At 41.8% G+C, this 17,265-nt stretch overlaps 1 protein-coding gene across 15 annotated transcripts in view; it reads right to left on the minus strand.

Moving 5' to 3' along the window:
* Mtus2 (microtubule associated scaffold protein 2) overlaps nucleotides 1-17,265 on the minus strand; it is a 620,658-nt gene that overhangs the window by 55,480 nt on the left and 547,913 nt on the right. Inside the window, exon 1 of one of the 15 annotated variants that reach the window (XM_005317065.5) lies at nucleotides 10,999-11,130. The exons of the other annotated variants lie outside the window; for them this stretch is intronic. Within the exon in view, the coding sequence (XP_005317122.1) occupies nucleotides 10,999-11,052 (54 nt within the window). The 5' untranslated portion in view covers nucleotides 11,053-11,130. Of the gene's footprint in view, nucleotides 1-10,998; nucleotides 11,131-17,265 lie in introns of those variants that run through there. 15 annotated transcript variants of the gene reach the window in all.

The raw sequence follows: 17,265 nt of genomic DNA on the forward strand, positions 1-17,265 counted from the left end.
AATTTTGGATAAAATGTAGACCAAACACCTAGTTTAGATCTCATTAGGACCTTGGGAATATTTTCTATGCTTTGCATGTTCAATGTCCTCCAAAGGCCCCTGTGTTAAAGGCTTGGTCCCCAGGATGGTGCCATCGGGAGATGCTGTGGAGCCTTTAAGAGGTGGGGCTTGCTGGGAGGTCCTTAGGTCATTGGGGGAATTTAAGGGGATTGTGGAATCTCTTTCTCTTTTGCTTCGTGAGGTGACCATGAGGTGAGCAGTCTGCTCTGTCACATGCCGTCTTCACTGTCTACCACCCAGGAGAAGCTCAAAGCAATGGGCTCAATTGATCTTGGGCTGGTACCTCCAAAACTTTGATCCAAAATAAAACTTTTCCCTTTTTAAGTTAATCATCTCAGGTATTTTGTTATAACTAATATAATGTTCTTTCCTTACTTTGCTTTTGGTTTCAGAACCTCTGATGAACCTGTGCTCAATGAATGAAACTAAAGGTGATTCTCAGAATCTGCCTGTGCTGCATTTGGACTTGGGTAACAAGGGTTGCTACTTTGAGTTCCTAGGAGAATCTTGGGTTATCCAAAAGGCCAGTGCTAAGCAAAGTCATAATATTCTTAATACCAAAAATAGAACTTTTTTCATAAAAAATCGAGAATTATTATTGTCACAAGTATCAACAATTATTAGCTAATATTTCTTTTTAAGAAAATAGCAACAGATCCATCCTTTGAGGGACAATGGACTCTGCTGTGGTCTAAATGTTTGTGTCCCCCAAGTTCATGTGTCAAAATCTTAACACCCAAGGTGATGTTATTAGGGGTTGGGGCATTTGGAAGGTGATTAGGTCAGAGGGTGGAGCCCTCAGAATGGGATTAATGCCTTTCTAAAAACAAAACAGAAGTCCCACAGAACAGCCTTGCCCCTTCAGCAAGTGAGGATACAGCAAGAAGCCACTATAAGTGGGCCCTCACCAGGCCAGATCTGTTGGCACCTCGATCTTGGACTTCCCAGCCTCCAGAACTGTAGGAAGTAAACTTCTCTTGTTTATAAGCCACCCAATTTAAGATATTTTGTTATAGCAGCCCAAATGAACTACGATGGGTTCCCTCATCTCTTCTAGTCTCCAGCAGCCTTGCTTTCCCTGAATTCAGGGCTGAGAATGTCCATCTTCCTAATGGTTAAATGACGCTACCTCCATGCCATACCCACTGCACAGGGTTGCCATGAGGGCTAAATAAAGTGACATATGTGATGAACTTGCAAGAGTGTCCAGCACTTAGCAAGCTCGTTCCAGTGTGAGGTGTTGTTATAGTTGCAGGGATTCTTTTTATTTTATTTGCAAGTAGATAATATCCTATAACTAATAGGTACTTTTCCGTATTAATTATCAACTGTGTTTCTAATTTACACATAATTCTTGTCCTCTGGGTCTGGAGCACCTCCCTGGTCTGCCCAGACTCTACTCAAAGGTGTTTTTTGTTTTGTTTTGTTTTGTTTTTTTTTCCTGAACTGGAGATCAAGCCCAGGGGTCTCACACATACTAGGCAAGCACTTCCTCCCGAGCCACATCTGCAGCCCCTACACTAAGTTTTGATGCAGCTCAAAGAATACAGAACCCAGAAGAGGAAAAAAACGTCCTAATCAAACTGATCCCAGGAATTATACACTGTTCTAACAATATTGCCAGCTGACAACCAACTTGTTAGTATTTTGGACAGTGGTCATTGCATTATTTACCATAAGATAATCTTAATAAAAAAAACTAACTTGCTTCTCCTTATCAAAGACAATTTTGAATACTCATCTCCTCTAATTCCCAAACACAGCCAGAGAAATGAAACCCTGTATTTATCAGTTGAGAAATAGCCTCAGCCAGGTGTAGCAGGGAACCGCCAGAACTTAACAAAAACAACAAACTAACTTCCATTTCTATTCCAAAGCCAACACATTTCCCTGAGCTCCTGTAGGCCTATCAGATCTTAGCAGAGTCCTGACCCAGGGGTTTTCCACACACAACAGACCATTCTGGCTAAAATGCAGATCAAATACTGAGCGCAAAAACCATCAGGGCCTTGTGAATGTTTGCTATACTTTGCAAGTTCAATGTCTCCCCAAAGCCCATGTGTTAAAGGCTTGGTCCCCAGGGTGGGTGCTAGTGGGAGATGCTGTGGAGCCTTTAAGAGGTGAAGTGGGGGGCACAGAATAGTCAGGCATTTGGGGAAAAGTGGCTGGAAGGCCCCTTGAGGAGACTGGACTCAGCAGGTACCTACTGGTGATGGAGGAGGTGGAGGATGAAGACTGAATCACTTCAGTGGAAAGCTAATGCCTAGGCTTGGTGGCCAGGCCTTTACGAGAAACAAGTAAGATTGACAGGGAAGGGGTGAGAGAATTAAAAAAAAAAAAAAAAGGAGCATGGGGGGAAGAAGACGGATGGGAAGAGATGTGAAAGGAGAAGTGGGAAGGAAACAGAAGTGAGACTAGAGGCCCTGAACCTTCCCCACCTGAGCAAGCAGGCTGCCATCAGAGGGATGGGTTAGCCTGAATAAGGGCTGGGGTGTGGCTCAGTGGTAGAGTGCCTGCCTCACAAGCAGTGGATCCCCAGCAGCACCAAACATTTAAAAATAAAATAAAGACTGAACAAGGCTGACCGCATCCAGTCTCGCGTGGCCATCTTTTTTTCAGGTTCACACTAGAAAACCAACCAGTTTCAAGTAGAGTCATCAGATGCCTCAGCAAGGAAGGGTGGGCTGCCGAACATAAGCTACGAACTCCTGAATAAATTTAAGGAACATACGAGGGTTGGGGATGTCATTCAGTGGTGGAGTACTTGCCTAGCACGCAAGAGTCCTGGGTTCCATCCCCAGCACAGTACCGAATAAAAGATGGGTCTGTAAGTTCTGGCTAAAGATTATTCACTAATTAATAAAGATTATTATCCATGCTAACCTCTATCTAGCATTGATCATAGGCCAGGCCCAGTGCTGGGTGAGCCTTTCCCCTCATACTACTCAAAATATAATTGTCTCTTGGTATCAGTGGAACTTGGTTCCAGGATCCCCAGCCCCAACTAGGATACCAACATTCGTAGATGCTCAAGTCCCTGATATAAGATGTGTAGTATTTGCATGTAACCCATGGATACCCTCCTGCAGACTTTAAGTCATCTCTAGATGATTTATAATACCTAATTATAAATCTTGCCTAATAAGAGTTATAAATGGCTCTTAGGCTGTATTATTTAGGGGATAATGACAAGAAAAAAAAAAGGTCTGCACATGTTCAATCAGATGCGATTTTTCCCCCTGAATATGTTTGATCTGTGATTGGTTGGATCTGTGGATGCAGAATCCACAGATACAAGGGCCAATTATACTGTCCAGGTTTCCTCTGGTTTATTTCCCTTTATGGGTGAGGGAGCTGGGGCTCTTCAGGGAAGTAACCAGCCCCTCTCTGCACAACCTGCTAGGAAACAGCAAAGGTGGGAGTCCCAATCCTGCACCCCCACTGTTCTTCACTTTCATGGATTCAAATTGCATTTGCCCTCAGACTGGATCTTGGCACTTGAACCACTCAGCTTTTCACGTCTGACTCAGGGAGAGGCAGAGCCAGCTCCTGACTGATCTGGCCCCATGGAAAATTCTCTGGCTGCCTCACTCCTCACCCGACAGCCTGCACTCCCTGGGTTTGTCCTTGCTATAGATTTGTGGGTTGCATCTTGGTACATTTCCAGTGTGTGGACCCTCTTCAGTACAGCCTCCACGGGGCTGTAACTTCAGATAGGGTAGCTGTTTAGTTATCCCTGACAGCTCTGGAAAGACCTGTCTGATGGCCTCTGAACACATTCTTGCTGAAGATACTGGCACAGCTCAGCCCGAGCTCCCGAAAGCCAGCCAGCCGGTGCAGCCTGGCAACAGCTCTTCTTTCTTAAGTGCTTGTTTTTGAAATGATATCAACCCTCCTAATTTATAAATTCTCTGCATCAAGCAAGCTGCTCTTTGCTTCCTGCAAGCCAAACCAGAATGACGTAGTGTGACCCTGCAATGAAATGAGTCAACAGCCGTGACTGCACGAACAGCGGTCCTCAGACAAGAGGTGAACTTCAAGGAACATCACTACTCTGTGCTGCAAGTGTCGCCCCATGCATCCTGGCTCAATGGAATCCAGCAGTGGTCTTCTCTTACGAAGCCCTTAGGTTCTGAGGAATATTCAGGAATCCCTCTAAAAAGTCACATCCAGCTGCTTGAAGTTAATAAAATGATGTTCATTAAGGCTGTTCCCAAACCTCAGGCAGGTCCCGGGCGATGACAGGGTGGGATGACTGGACTATGAGCAAGGACTCTGACAGCCCAGGGTTAGATCAGCGCTTCCCTACTAGGGGATGAGTGGAAAATTCCTAACTGGTGCCAAGCACATAAGATCCTGCGTTCACTCAAGAGGGCTAAAAATAGAACACGGTACTTAACCATCCAAACTATCCTGGTGATATAGTCCAGGAATCACACAGCCAAAGAAGGCCATTCCTCTAAAGTGACTGTTTACTCCACGGCAGGCTTAACTGGAACTGGACACGCATTGGAACACTCTTCTATAACCCAAACCAGCAGCTGCATCTTCTTAGCCACCTCTTTTATTTAGTCACGTCTCTCTCTCTTTGCACTCCTAGTTCTCCTTTCTTTTCCGCATGGTCTATGGAGGCCATTCAAAGATGGAATCTGAGATGAGTTAGTCCCATGAAACATCCAACCACCCCCTTTACTTCTACACCCAAACACACCACTGCAGGTCTGCTCTGGTGGAGCCTACCCTTCTTTTTAGACCTGGATCCCAAATGCCAAGGTCTTTCCCAAACTCCTGGGAGAATGCCGCCTTTCGTTTTTCCTAGCTAGGGAAGCCTGATAAAGCATACAACCTACTCATCATTTCATTAACTTCAAGCAACTGGATGTGTGGCCAAGCCCCAAGCAAAGCTGCCACACTCTGTTATTTCAACATGCTTGGTCAATGAGAGTTCTCTGCTCAGATGGTTGATGCCACCCTGTGAACACGGTGGGGACAGGGAATGAAAATGCCTCTCATTGTTAGCATCACCCGTGAGATTCCACACTCGGGCGCTGGCCACCTAACCCCTCCTCGAATAAGAAACCAATACGCATTTTTAAAACAAGCTGAGTACTGGGTGATTCTGAGGTGCACTCACCCCTAATTAATCCAGAGATAGGAAACTCATACAAAACAACATATTCTTCCTGAGTGACTCTAACGCACCAGGCAGGGTATTTCTGCTTTTGAAGAGGTTGTCTCTCAGAGTTAGTCAGTGCATAAGCAATGCCAAAACAACATGATTTAATTCACTGGGGCAAGGCTGTCTTAATGATTTAAACTGAGACCACAGGATGAATAAACAGAGGGATTTAAAGTGGCACCCCAGAAAAAGACCAGGGGAACCAGTGACACAAAATAGCACCTGGGTCTTTCTGATAACTTCTGTCATACCACTAGATACTATTTATTTATTTTGCAATAGTGGGTATTGAATCTAGGGCCTGGTGCATGCTAGGCAAGTACTCTGCCACAGAGTTACATCCCCAGCCCCTCTTGTGTTATTTTGAGACAATGTCCCCCTAAGTTGCCCAGGCTGGTCTTGAACTTTTGATCCTCCTATTTCAGCCTCCTGAGTAGCTGGAATCACAGGCATGGGCCACTATGACTGACCCAGAGCCTTTCTTCTTTTTCTCTCCAGGTTCCTGCTCTGCTTGTGATACTTCTTGTAGGAATTCTTGGTTAGTTTCAAGGAATACTGAGGACAGTTTCCTAAAATTCACTGTAGTGCTGAGCATTTTTATCAACTCATTTTCTCCCTCACAAGATTGTTTATACATATGTGTGTGTGTGTGTATAAATATAGATATACATACATACTTACATATATACACACGTATATATATACATATATATATATAATAGACAAGCACAAAATACAAGTGTGTGTATATATGTATATGTGTGTGTGTTTGTATCTATGCACATACATATTAAAGAAAAGGAAAGAAAGTTTACAAATGTAAGCCAAAGGACTGTCTTAATTATCCTTTCATATTTTTAGCTCTGAAATCAGTGCAGATCAGGAAAATCCAACCATGTAACCTCTGTCATATTTTTCAAAGCCAAACAAAAGAGGGATAAAATGTGAAGTTTATGGAATTCTGGCATTTGAGGAAATACATGCATTCTTTCTATTGTGAATTTTAAAAATTCACACACGACATACACACATACTAAATGGCATAGAGGTTAAGAAGTTTTCTTTCTTCTCTGAAACAATACTGCTTTTCAACCTTGAATTTAGGTTAGGGTTTATTGCAACACAGTGCAACTTTGTCTTACTAAGGAAATATTTGCTTTCATATTTCTAAATGAGCCAGCCACAAGGTGACGTCAGCAGAACATATACATCTTCAGAGCTGTTTTCAGGGCACCTTTGTGACTACTGCATTCATTTTCAATATGAATATTATGAAGACTGGCCAGATTCATAATATGGCTCTGTGGGAAAAACCCTTGGGAGGTAGACTGACCTTTTATTTTTCATTTTAGTTATTATGGCTTGAAGGCAGCACTGATACTGTGTCTCAGTTCATCAATAAGTATTATTTCTTTCACATATAATTAACTCTAAGACCACTGTAATTTTGTATAATGATTTGCTTTTGAAATGTAATTTAATATAAATCCATCAAAGGCAAAATATCATTCAAATTTAATGCTCTTCAATACATTTAAATGTCTAATTGTGTGCAAAACAAGCAAAGCCAAATCTTGTATTAAAAGAACTAAAAATGACTAAACTCAGAAATTCTAACCTTCGACCTCATGTACACTGGGGAGAGTCCCTGGTTAAACAGAAACATCTAGTTTACCTAAGAGCCTGTAGGTAATGAGGCAATATCGTATCTGAGATATAAGAGAAATCCATATCTGGATTACTAATGAGCAATTGGAAAGGACAGAGATTAATAGGGCCAAGGGGAAAGAATGCTAATCCAAGGAAGTAATGCTGAGAAATTGGGAAATTCTACGTCCCTAAGTGTGGAAGAAAGGAAAATTAGCCCAAACCATGATTTTTAATCTATTTATGTTGCACTGAAGAAGTTCTTGACCTTTTCTGGACCTACCTGTCTCTAATCACCTTCCCAAATGCATTACTGTCAGAGCACCACACATCCCTGGGAGGGACAGAGAGGGTGTTGTCTCAACTCCCACCTCCACCAAGAATTTAAAGAAAAGGTAGATAAGATTAGCTCTAGTTGTAACCAAGATTATAATCAACTACCTGTGTGATTCTGCACCCTGTTCAGTCAGAGGAAGGAGAAGCTGTGCTCCATTTGTATACAATGTGTCAAAAATGCATTTTACTGCCATGTATAATTAGAAAAAATTAAAAAATAAAAAGTTTTTTTTGACAGATTAGTTTAGAGATATGCAAGTAGCTTCTACAGGCCTCAGGATAGATCCTAACCCAGCAAGACCTGGCAACATGCTCAATCTGTTAAGACAGTATGAGAAAGGACAAATCCATTACAAGGAGAGTTGGCCAGCAAAGGAGCTTAGAAGAGACAGTCACCAGGGCCAAGAGTAATCACGCAGCCCTCTCAAGTGCATGTCAGGCAAGGGGGCGTGGGGGATGGTCATGGGCCCCTGAGGCCAGAAGCCACTGGATTCTTCAATAACATGATTTGTGGCTCAGATTCTATTTATATCAGAGCTTCTCAAAGCTAGACTCTTGATTCCAAAAAGAAATAACAGGCTTGTTGCCATTCATTTGCTTGTTGAATTATACTTCTGATTGTTAAAAAAAAAAAAAAAACAGGTTGGCATTCTAGTTGGTACATCTAGTTCTCTTAATAATTCAGCCTTCCTAAAATCCATCACTTCTGGGAAGTTAAGAAGTTTTGGTACATACAGCATCATGCTTCATCCTGGACCACACTGAGTCCATGGTGAAGGGACTCTTTGGGATCCATCCTGATGTTCCAATGGCCAGAATTCCTGGGTCATGCCTTTTAACTCAACATAATACCGAGGAATATTTCTGCAGATTTCAGTTCTGCTCAAAACCCCAAGATAAATCCCTACTTTTTAATTAATTATTTTCAAGTTAAAAGACCAAAATCTGAAATTTTCTGAAAATCCCCTCAGGCTCCCTCTGTGCTGTATTTCCTACTGTGTTTGCCCTCTTGTATGTCATCCAATTGGGTGAAAACACTTTTCCTCATGCACTCCTTGCTTGAAATTATATTCTTCTCCTCTCGAGTTCAATAAAATTCCACCCCAAGCTTAAAGTGTAATTCATGTTCCTGTTTTTCCAAGAAAGTTAGTCCACGGTGCTGTACTTGCTTTTCCTTGGATCAGAAACAAGTATGAACAGAATCACAGAACTTTCACCTACTCTTCCTCAGACTTTTTCTACTGTTTAATCAAGTGCTCTGTATGCACTGTTGTTGCCTAGCCAACTTGTGGTTTCTCTGGAAAAGCTAGAAGTACAACGAAACCAATAACTGACAGTGCCTTTTTAGAATACTTTTCTAGTTCCCATACTAACAAGGGACAGAATCAACCAGAAATAAATATTGCTAATTGAATGGGTTTTATAAGTTGGAGGTACATAAACACAAAGAGCTTTTGCAAACCATTTGTTCATTGAACAAAAAAAAATTTTTTTTTTCATTTTATACTCTAGACAAGATTCTAGTTTTCCCCACAAATGTCAGTCCCAATAAACAGATGTTAAAGAAAGAAGCATCCCCAGATTCCTATTTCTTAGTCCAACCTCTGAAACTGACTGTTAAGAGTATCTCTAACTCACCATGTTTTCCAAAACATCTTTCTCTGTACTATGAGTGAACTATAAAAAAAAAAAAAGAAATTTTTACTTCTCAAAATAAGGATTTCTATTCTGTACCTATATATTGCTGAGGAAATGTTCTTTTTAAAAGGGTTATTAAGCTGGACTAAGGTAAACAGAAGTTTTATCAGACCGCCCTCTTCAAACCATGCTGATGCCGGGGTAGATGAAGCTGATTAAGACCCTGAAGGGTACTGTGGCATTTCAGTACTGAGTTCTGAAGTTGGAGACTTCAGTGGAATCCCATACTGTCCCAATACACAATGCTGATCTATTAGGTCCTTATCAAGTAATAAATGATTTTGGGAGACTGCCTGTGAAGTTATCCTACAAAGCAAGCAAATAAACAAAACAATTCCTTCTCTTGTTTTAAAAAAGAAAGTCTTCAATTCCTTTAAAAAGCACCTATGAATATATATCTATAAAACCTCAAATGGAATACTATTCTGAAATATAGTAAAGTCAAGAAATAGGAGTATGCACATAATGGAAAAGTTTATAGGCATAGCATAAGTCTTTAAGTTTTCATCCAGGAAGAATAATTTGTACTGAATTTAGTTTCAAGGCTAAAACATTTAAAAGCTACTTAAACGTCACACTGCTAAAGAGAAAAAATAACATTGGATTATTTTTCCCAAACCTCTGAATTCAAGAATTATACAGGGATATTTATTTTCAGGAACTTGATTTGAAAGACAATTGGGGACAGACTCAGGCCTTTAAGAAAATATATTTTAAAGACCCTATTTCTCAGACATTCCTATCAGGGCTTGGGAATAGAAACTTTATACTGTTGCTGTACACATGGCGTATCTTTCCCTTTTATCACAACCATTGTTATACTTCCTTGGACTCTTCTTTGTGACCACTTCTCTTACAAAAGGGCTTAACCACTTCAATGTGGGGTTTGCAGATGTTTGGGTGCAAATATTTTATATTTCTGTTTGCTAAAACAGAAATATGGTTCATACTCAGGGTGGCAAAAGCCAAACCCACTGAAATGGTTATTTCTATTGGAACAAAAATACCAAATGACTTTAAGGTATCAGTTTAATTTTCTGGGGTGGGTATATAAGCCTACTTTAGGTCAAAGTTCGTAAGAAGAACTGATAAGTAAGATGTTCCCCAGTGACGGCCCTGTAATGAGTTTTAAATTAAGCCATATATATTTCCTTCACCTGGTCACATACTATACCCCAAGCTATCTACTAGCTGATGCCCACGTGAGTAGAAAGGAGGCAATTTCACCCCCTGTGAAATCCCATTTCATGCATCTTTGAGAAATTCGAATGTGCATGATAATAAAATATATCACAGAGACAAGAGCTCTTGCCAACAGTTATCAAGTGTTGAAATTAAAAGCATATCCTAATCCCTCTGTAAGCTCACAGATCAGGCAAGTGTCAAAAGCAAAGAAAGGCTTTTGTGCAGGAATTGCCATACAATTCTCTGCATACTCTATTTTCAGTTCCCTGGCTGTGAATTTTCCTTCTAGTGAATCGTTGAACACACCCTCAGACTCCCTGGTTCTTCAGGTTTTCATCTCTGTGTTATTCACCACTCTCTGTTGTGATGAACTACAGAAGGAAGAACTATACCTGGGTGTGCTGTTTTTTTCTGACATGAAGGATACAAACTACAGGGTTATGCTATGGGTAGGGGATGGGGGGGGGGGTGGAGAAGGAAACTTTCAAAGTTCCAGCTTGGGGAAAAAAACATGCCTAGCTAGCCTCCAATCCCCTCTTGGACGTTCATCTTAGGTCTTCCAGGAATGTTACAAGGCATTAAGAATATTCCAAGGATTTCTTGACAGTTTGGTTTTTTGAGATGTTTCTACTATTTCAGGAAAATGCAACAGTTCCATTGGTGACTGCAGAATACCAAATTATGTAAGGCACTGCAGAGTATGTGAGACCAAATGTTTCTGTGAACACCACTCACAATTCAGCACCCTGGAACGGGGAAAGGGAGGGTCCTGGGCACCAACAAAGCGCACACGCATGCTGGGGAGCCGAGGGACAGAGGCGGTCGGCTGGCGGCTTTCTCTCTGCCCTGGCCAAGGAGGAGGGGGAAGAAGAGAGAGAGGGAAGGCAAAGTACCGTCTTGTCCAGGCACTGAAGGCAGTAATAAGGCTTGCAGCAGCAATGGCCCATCCCGGCAGGCTGGCTGGTAGGGGGACCTCCTGCTTTCAACGTGTCAGCGGTGATTCCCAAGCCCAGGAACTGGCACTCGAGAAAGGGGCGCGCCGCCGGGAGCTGTCACAACTTCCATGTGGTCCCTTCAGCTACCTTATTTCTCCTAATAACTTCAGGTATCCAGGCGCCAGAGGGTTGAGAGGCAGAGGAGGGCGGAGCGGCAGCCTCAGGAATCCTGCTGCGGGAAGCCACCCTGGCGGGCGGGAGGAAGGGAGGCGACAGGCAGCAGGGAGGGTCACTGTGCCCCTGGAATCCTCAGAGTGAGGCAAATCAATAGTCGCCTAACAACGGAGCATCCGCCAGTGCCATCTCCCCCGGAGGACAGCCAGCCTGCTCTAGCCGGCAGCCGCTCCCAGCCCTCCCCGAGCGCGGATGCGCCCTGCACCACGCAGACACGCCTGGAGAGGACGCAGGACGCACACAAAAGGAGCCCGGGCTTGGGCTTCCAGGGACGGGCTGAGGACCACCCGGCCGAGAGCGGTCAGATCCGGGCTTTCTGCTCTTCTAAGAAGTAAAGACCTTTGTAAGTGTCATGATGTGGCCTCTCCTTCCCGGCAACTCCATTTGTGGCCCATGAGAACCATTTTCCAATTTCATGCCATGAACAGTTTTTGACTTTCTTTGATGAAATCTTGACATTTGTAATATAATTTAAAAAAATTTTTTTTAGTTGTATATGGACTCAATGCCTTTATTTGTTTTTATGTGGTGCTAGGATGGAACCCAGTGCCTAATTTTTGAGACATAATTGTGAAATCACGTATACAATCCATCCAAGTGACTTTGGTGATTAAAATTGTGGTTGGGGATATATTTTTCCAGGTATTTCTCCAAAGCAAATGGGCATAAAAGCTTAGAGGACTTGATTTTTTTTAAGTCAATTGATTAATTATTTTTAATTAAAAAATTAAAAATAGAAAAGGGCAAAAGTTATTTTCAAAACAGACTTGGTATTTAAAAATTATATTTATGTAATCCTGAAATTAAAGACGCAAATATTGGCAAGATTGACTTTGACCCAGAGAAGAAATTCCAAAATTTGTCATGAGCAGAAATACACAATTACATTTTCATCCAATAAAGTTGCCTTGGCTAGAAGCAGACAATAGTTGCTGAAATTAGATGATTTTACTAATTTAACTGAGATTTTCTAAGCAGATTTTAACTAAATAGCTAGTACAGGTTATGCTGATTTACTTGTAGAAAGATAAAAGTATTTGGTCAAATATGGACAAAGTGGAATATTTGGAATGCTTGTCCTAAATGTGACAAAATAAATGCAAATCTTTTAAAGCTAGCAGATAAATTAACATAATCCTTTAGGAAGGCAATTTGGCCATACCTACCACATTTTAAAATATCCAAATACTTTTTGACCCAAGATTTTCCCTTCTATCCTATGGTAATACATCAATACGCAAGAGTGTATGTGTCAGGATCTTCAATTCAACATCATTTGTAACAACATAAAAATAGGAAATACCCTAGGTTTCTGAAACCTTCCTACTATATGAAAAGGTGATACACTGTTGAGTGAAAAAGTAAACTTTTTTTTTGGTGGGGGGTAACCAGGGATTGAAATCAGGGGCACTCAACCACATCCCCAGCCCTATTTTGTAGTTTATTTCGAGACAGGGTCTCATTGAGTTGCTTGGGATCCTCCTGCCTCAGCCTTCTGAGGAGCTGGAATTTCAGGTGAGCACCACCATGCCCACCCAGGGAAGGTAAACTTTTATCAGAAACAAAGCAAGCATGTTCGTTTGTGGATGCATTTGTTTTGTTTAGAATGAAGCTTTGAAAGCACGAATGCTATCCATGAAATAGTAGCCAGCCCTGGCAGAATGGGAAACAGGTGAATGAGCTCATTTCCACTGTTAGCCTATTGCCAGTATGTTTTAATTTTATTGTTTTAAAAGAAGTAAACTAGGGAATAGGCAAGGACCACCCACTGTCTGGGCTCTGTGATGTTGAACAGAGCTGCTTCCTCTCATAGGCTTATATGCTCTTTGGTGGTGAGATTGGGCTAGCCTAGCGTCCAGTACCTTGAACATGAACCTGGGATGAAAGATGTTCCTAGAACTTTTGAAACTTTGGGAGAAAAACGTTACATTATAAGAAGCAGTTGTTTTGTACACCCATGTTCATAGTGGCCTTATTTACAAGAGCCAAATGTAGAAGTAAACAAGTGTGTATTAAAGGACGAATGAATAAAGAAAATGTGGTGCATACATACAATGGAATATTATTTAGCCCTAAAAAGGAAGTTGTTTTTTTTTCCCCCTTTGGTTCTGGGGATAGAACTCAGGTTCTTGTGCATGCCATGTGCTCTACACTGAGCTGCACCCCCAGACTGTAAAGGGCAGGAAATTTGATGCTACAAATTTCTACAACTTGGATGAACCTTGAAGATACTGTGCTAAGTAAAATCAGCTAAATACAAAAGGATACATATTGCATGATTCCACTTACATGAGAACCTAGAGTTAGCAATTCACAGAAACTGGTTGTCATGGGGATCTGTTTAACCGGGTCAGACTTTCAGTTCTGCAAGATGAAGAAGGTTCTGGAGATGGCACAATGTGAATATATTCAACAACACTGAACTGTGTGTTTAACAATAGTTAAAATGGTAAATTTTATTTGTATTTTACCATAATTAAACAAAAATGTGGTGGCTTGAAGTCCCCTGGAGGCAAAGAGCCCCTGTACACCAAGTATCCAGCAAATCAAGATAGGCAGAGTCCCTTGTGGAGGAGCCAGAGGCCCTGGGGGAGGTTGCAGAAAGCTAACCCTCTCCCCAGCATGATGGAAAGAATGATTTCTTCAGGCAAAAATGATCTTCCTTCAGATAAAGCTTGCCTTAGGAAAGGATTTCTTTCTAAATTAGAATTTAGACTGCACCTTAGGAGAAAATTGCTGCTTAGTTTTGGGCCATGTATGAGAGCTCTTGCTAGCAGTTGTCCAAGGAGAAGAGGGTGAGACTGCAGAATCCCCCCCAAAGAAAGTTCAGCTTCTCTTCCTGTGCTCAGAGAGCACTAAAGGACAAGCGCTGGGTGGGGTTGGCTCAGTCCATCCTGAAATCGCACATGTGGCATGATCTCAGCCCAAATAAACCCCATGATGAGAAATGTACCAGTGTTCTAGAATTGTGACTTCTTTGTTTTGTTTTCATGTTATAAAAATAATATGCATACCCCAAATAGAGATAAATACAAAGGACCTTCCTCTTCCGGTGTCCAGTTTCAACAACCATCAAGATTTTGACATCTGTTGAAACATCTGTTTCATCTATCCATTTTTTACTTTTTCCAAATTAACCTTTCATCACCCAGATTCCACAATTGTTGGGTGCAGGGCAGGCTGAACAGATGTTGGCTGCAAGATAGCCCACGCACTCAAACCCTCCTCTATCTGGTCCTTTATCACCTGTTTCTGTCAAGTCCCTCTCAAGGCTGAGCACTCAACCCCCCTTGGGCCAACAAGGCAGCTTGCAGACCCAGAGGCCCCATTAGAGTTGGGGTATAAAAACTCCCTCCTGCCAGGCCCCCCTCTCTCTTGCTCTCTCTCTCTTGCTCCCTCTCTCTTGCTATCTCTCTTGCTTTCTCTGTCTCTCTCCTGCGAGGGCTTCCCCCCCCCCCTCTCTCTCTTTCTTTTCTCTTTGTTGCACTGCTGCATTAAAGATCTTTTGGTTGCTCTGAGTGTTGTGGTCACTTTCCTTTCAACAATCACCAAGATTTTTGTCACCTTGCCTTTGTCCCTTTCTTTTTCTTTTTTCCACCTAAAATATTTTAAACGGTTGCCAAAGTATTTTAAATAGTTGCATATGCTTCAGTAGACATGGCTAAAAATTGTGAACATCTTCTTATATAACCACAGTGCCATTATACATTAAATAAAACTGACAATATGTCCCTGGCATCGGATACCTATGCTATAACAAAATTTTGGTTTCTGATTTTTGTATATAGTTTGTTTGTGTGAATCAGGACCCCGACCAGGCTCATGTGTTTTGTTCGGTGTTAAGCCTCCTGGGTCTCTTATGGGCAGCAACTTCAGCCTCCCTTCTTTCTTCCTCATGCCACTGCCTTGCTCAGAACTGGGCCAGCAGTCTTGAGGAAGGTCCCCCAAGCTGAATTGGCCTCCTTGCTTCCTTGTAGTATCATTCCACTCCTGCCTACATCCCTTTAGAGGAGATTTAATCCTCAAGTCTGCGTTAGATTCAAGTTCAATTTTGCGGGGGTAATGATACTTCAGACGTGACGTGGACATCATGTGGCCCAAGCACACCGTCTGGGTTTCCTTGTTAGTGAGTTACAATGAATCAGGATGTGATAAGCTCATCTCTGCCATTTCAAGTTTCCCATCAACCTTTCACCGAAGAGTTGCATCTATTAATAACTACTACCCGAACTCGTTATTTCACTGGAGGGGGTATAAAATGATGTTCTGATGGTTTTTGTCTTTTTACACTTATTAGTTGAAATTTTTATATAAAAACCAATTTTTCAGGTTGGGATACAGCTCAGGAGCAGAGCACTTATCTAGCATGTGCAAGACACTGGGTTTTATCCCCAGCACAGCAAAATCCTCCTCCTCGACATCACCACTATCCCAGCGTTTGTCAGCTCAGGTTATTTCAATGCCCTACAAAGTAGTATGTACAGGAAAGACAGACTAACGGCATCTTCCGCCTTTCCTTCTATGAGCCAATTTTTTGAATAAACACCTGTCCTTGCAACAGTAGCCAATGAGGCTGTTGTTGAAGTGGTCATTTGCCGTCTCTCACTTTTTCAAAATATCATCATAAATTATGAAGTGATGTTTTAATTTTAATATATACAATATGCTTTGTTTGACTGAGCTCATTCTTTTTAGGTGCTCAGTGACTCCCATATTTAGCATATGGGTGCCCCTTCCTGTCCCCTGTGTCCTTCAACACAACTCATCAGTCTGATTGACTTTCTTCCCGAAACTGGAAGGTACCCCAGACTCATCTTGTACATGTTCTTTTTATTTTATTTTATTTTAATGTAGATGGACACAATATCTTTATTTTATTTATTTTTGTGTGGTTCTGAGGATCGAACCCAATGCCTCACACTTGCCAGGCAGATGCTCTGCCACTGAGCCACGACCCCAGCCATCTTGCACTTGCACACGTTCTGCCACAGATCTGCAATCATTCATCCTCCCAAAGCCCTGCTTCCCTCTAGTTGTGAATGGTAATTAGATCCCATACACAATGGGTGCTATTATTCCCTCTCACCACCTAATGGGGGTGAATTTCTCTTAGAAGAAGTTGTCCTTCCTGCAGACAAACCTCCGCTGAAGAAGAAATCAGGATGGGACTTTGGGCTGTGGTGAGAAGGAAACAATTCCTCCTTTGGGGGCCTTCAGAAACTGTAGCTTGGAGTCCAGGTAGAGGCAAAATGCTCAATGAAATTCATTTTGAGGAAGATCAGTTGGCTACTATAACACAGTGGCAAGGCAGGGCTAGGAAAGAAGACACCTTCTGAATAAAGATTCTCAAGAGGCTGGCAGTATAGCTCAGTGCTTAGTGCTTCACATGTGTGAGGTCCTGGGTTCAATCCCTAGTACCAGAAATTTATTTATTTTTCTCCAGGAAGTTCCCAGAATACTTAGATACCTGGAAAAAGACCAGACTTCTTGAAAGCAAATAAAACAGGAGTTTAGACTGCTATAATTTGGGATAATAAGAAACTGTGAACTTAAAGGCTCTTGAAACCAGGGACATTTTGGCTCCCAATATTTAAAAAAATCTGTGATAATTTTTATTTCTGGCATTAGAACAAGGATTTAGAAAAGCCCCATGAAAGCCTAATGGTATGTCTCATCAGAGAAAACCTCACACATGCTCTCTGATTTGGAGCAACAAATAATTGATAACAGATGTCAGGCACTGTGCTCAGGACTGCATGAAATATTTCATGTAACTTTTGCAAAACTATGTGAAATGAGCAGTATTATCATCTCCATTTTACAGGTGAGAAAAGGGAGGCTTAGAGATTGTACAAACTTGCACAAGAAACTAAGAAATTATTGATAGAATGGAGTGTTGAATGCCGGTCTGCCTCTCAAGCTCACATCCTGTAAGCTGGTGTTATAACCTGGATAAGGGATCTGAGTATATGAATACATTCAAACATGTTT

The sequence above is a fragment of the Ictidomys tridecemlineatus genome, chromosome 6 (genome assembly GCF_052094955.1).
Source record: "Ictidomys tridecemlineatus isolate mIctTri1 chromosome 6, mIctTri1.hap1, whole genome shotgun sequence".
In the NCBI taxonomy this organism is placed as follows: Eukaryota; Metazoa; Chordata; class Mammalia; order Rodentia; family Sciuridae; genus Ictidomys; species Ictidomys tridecemlineatus.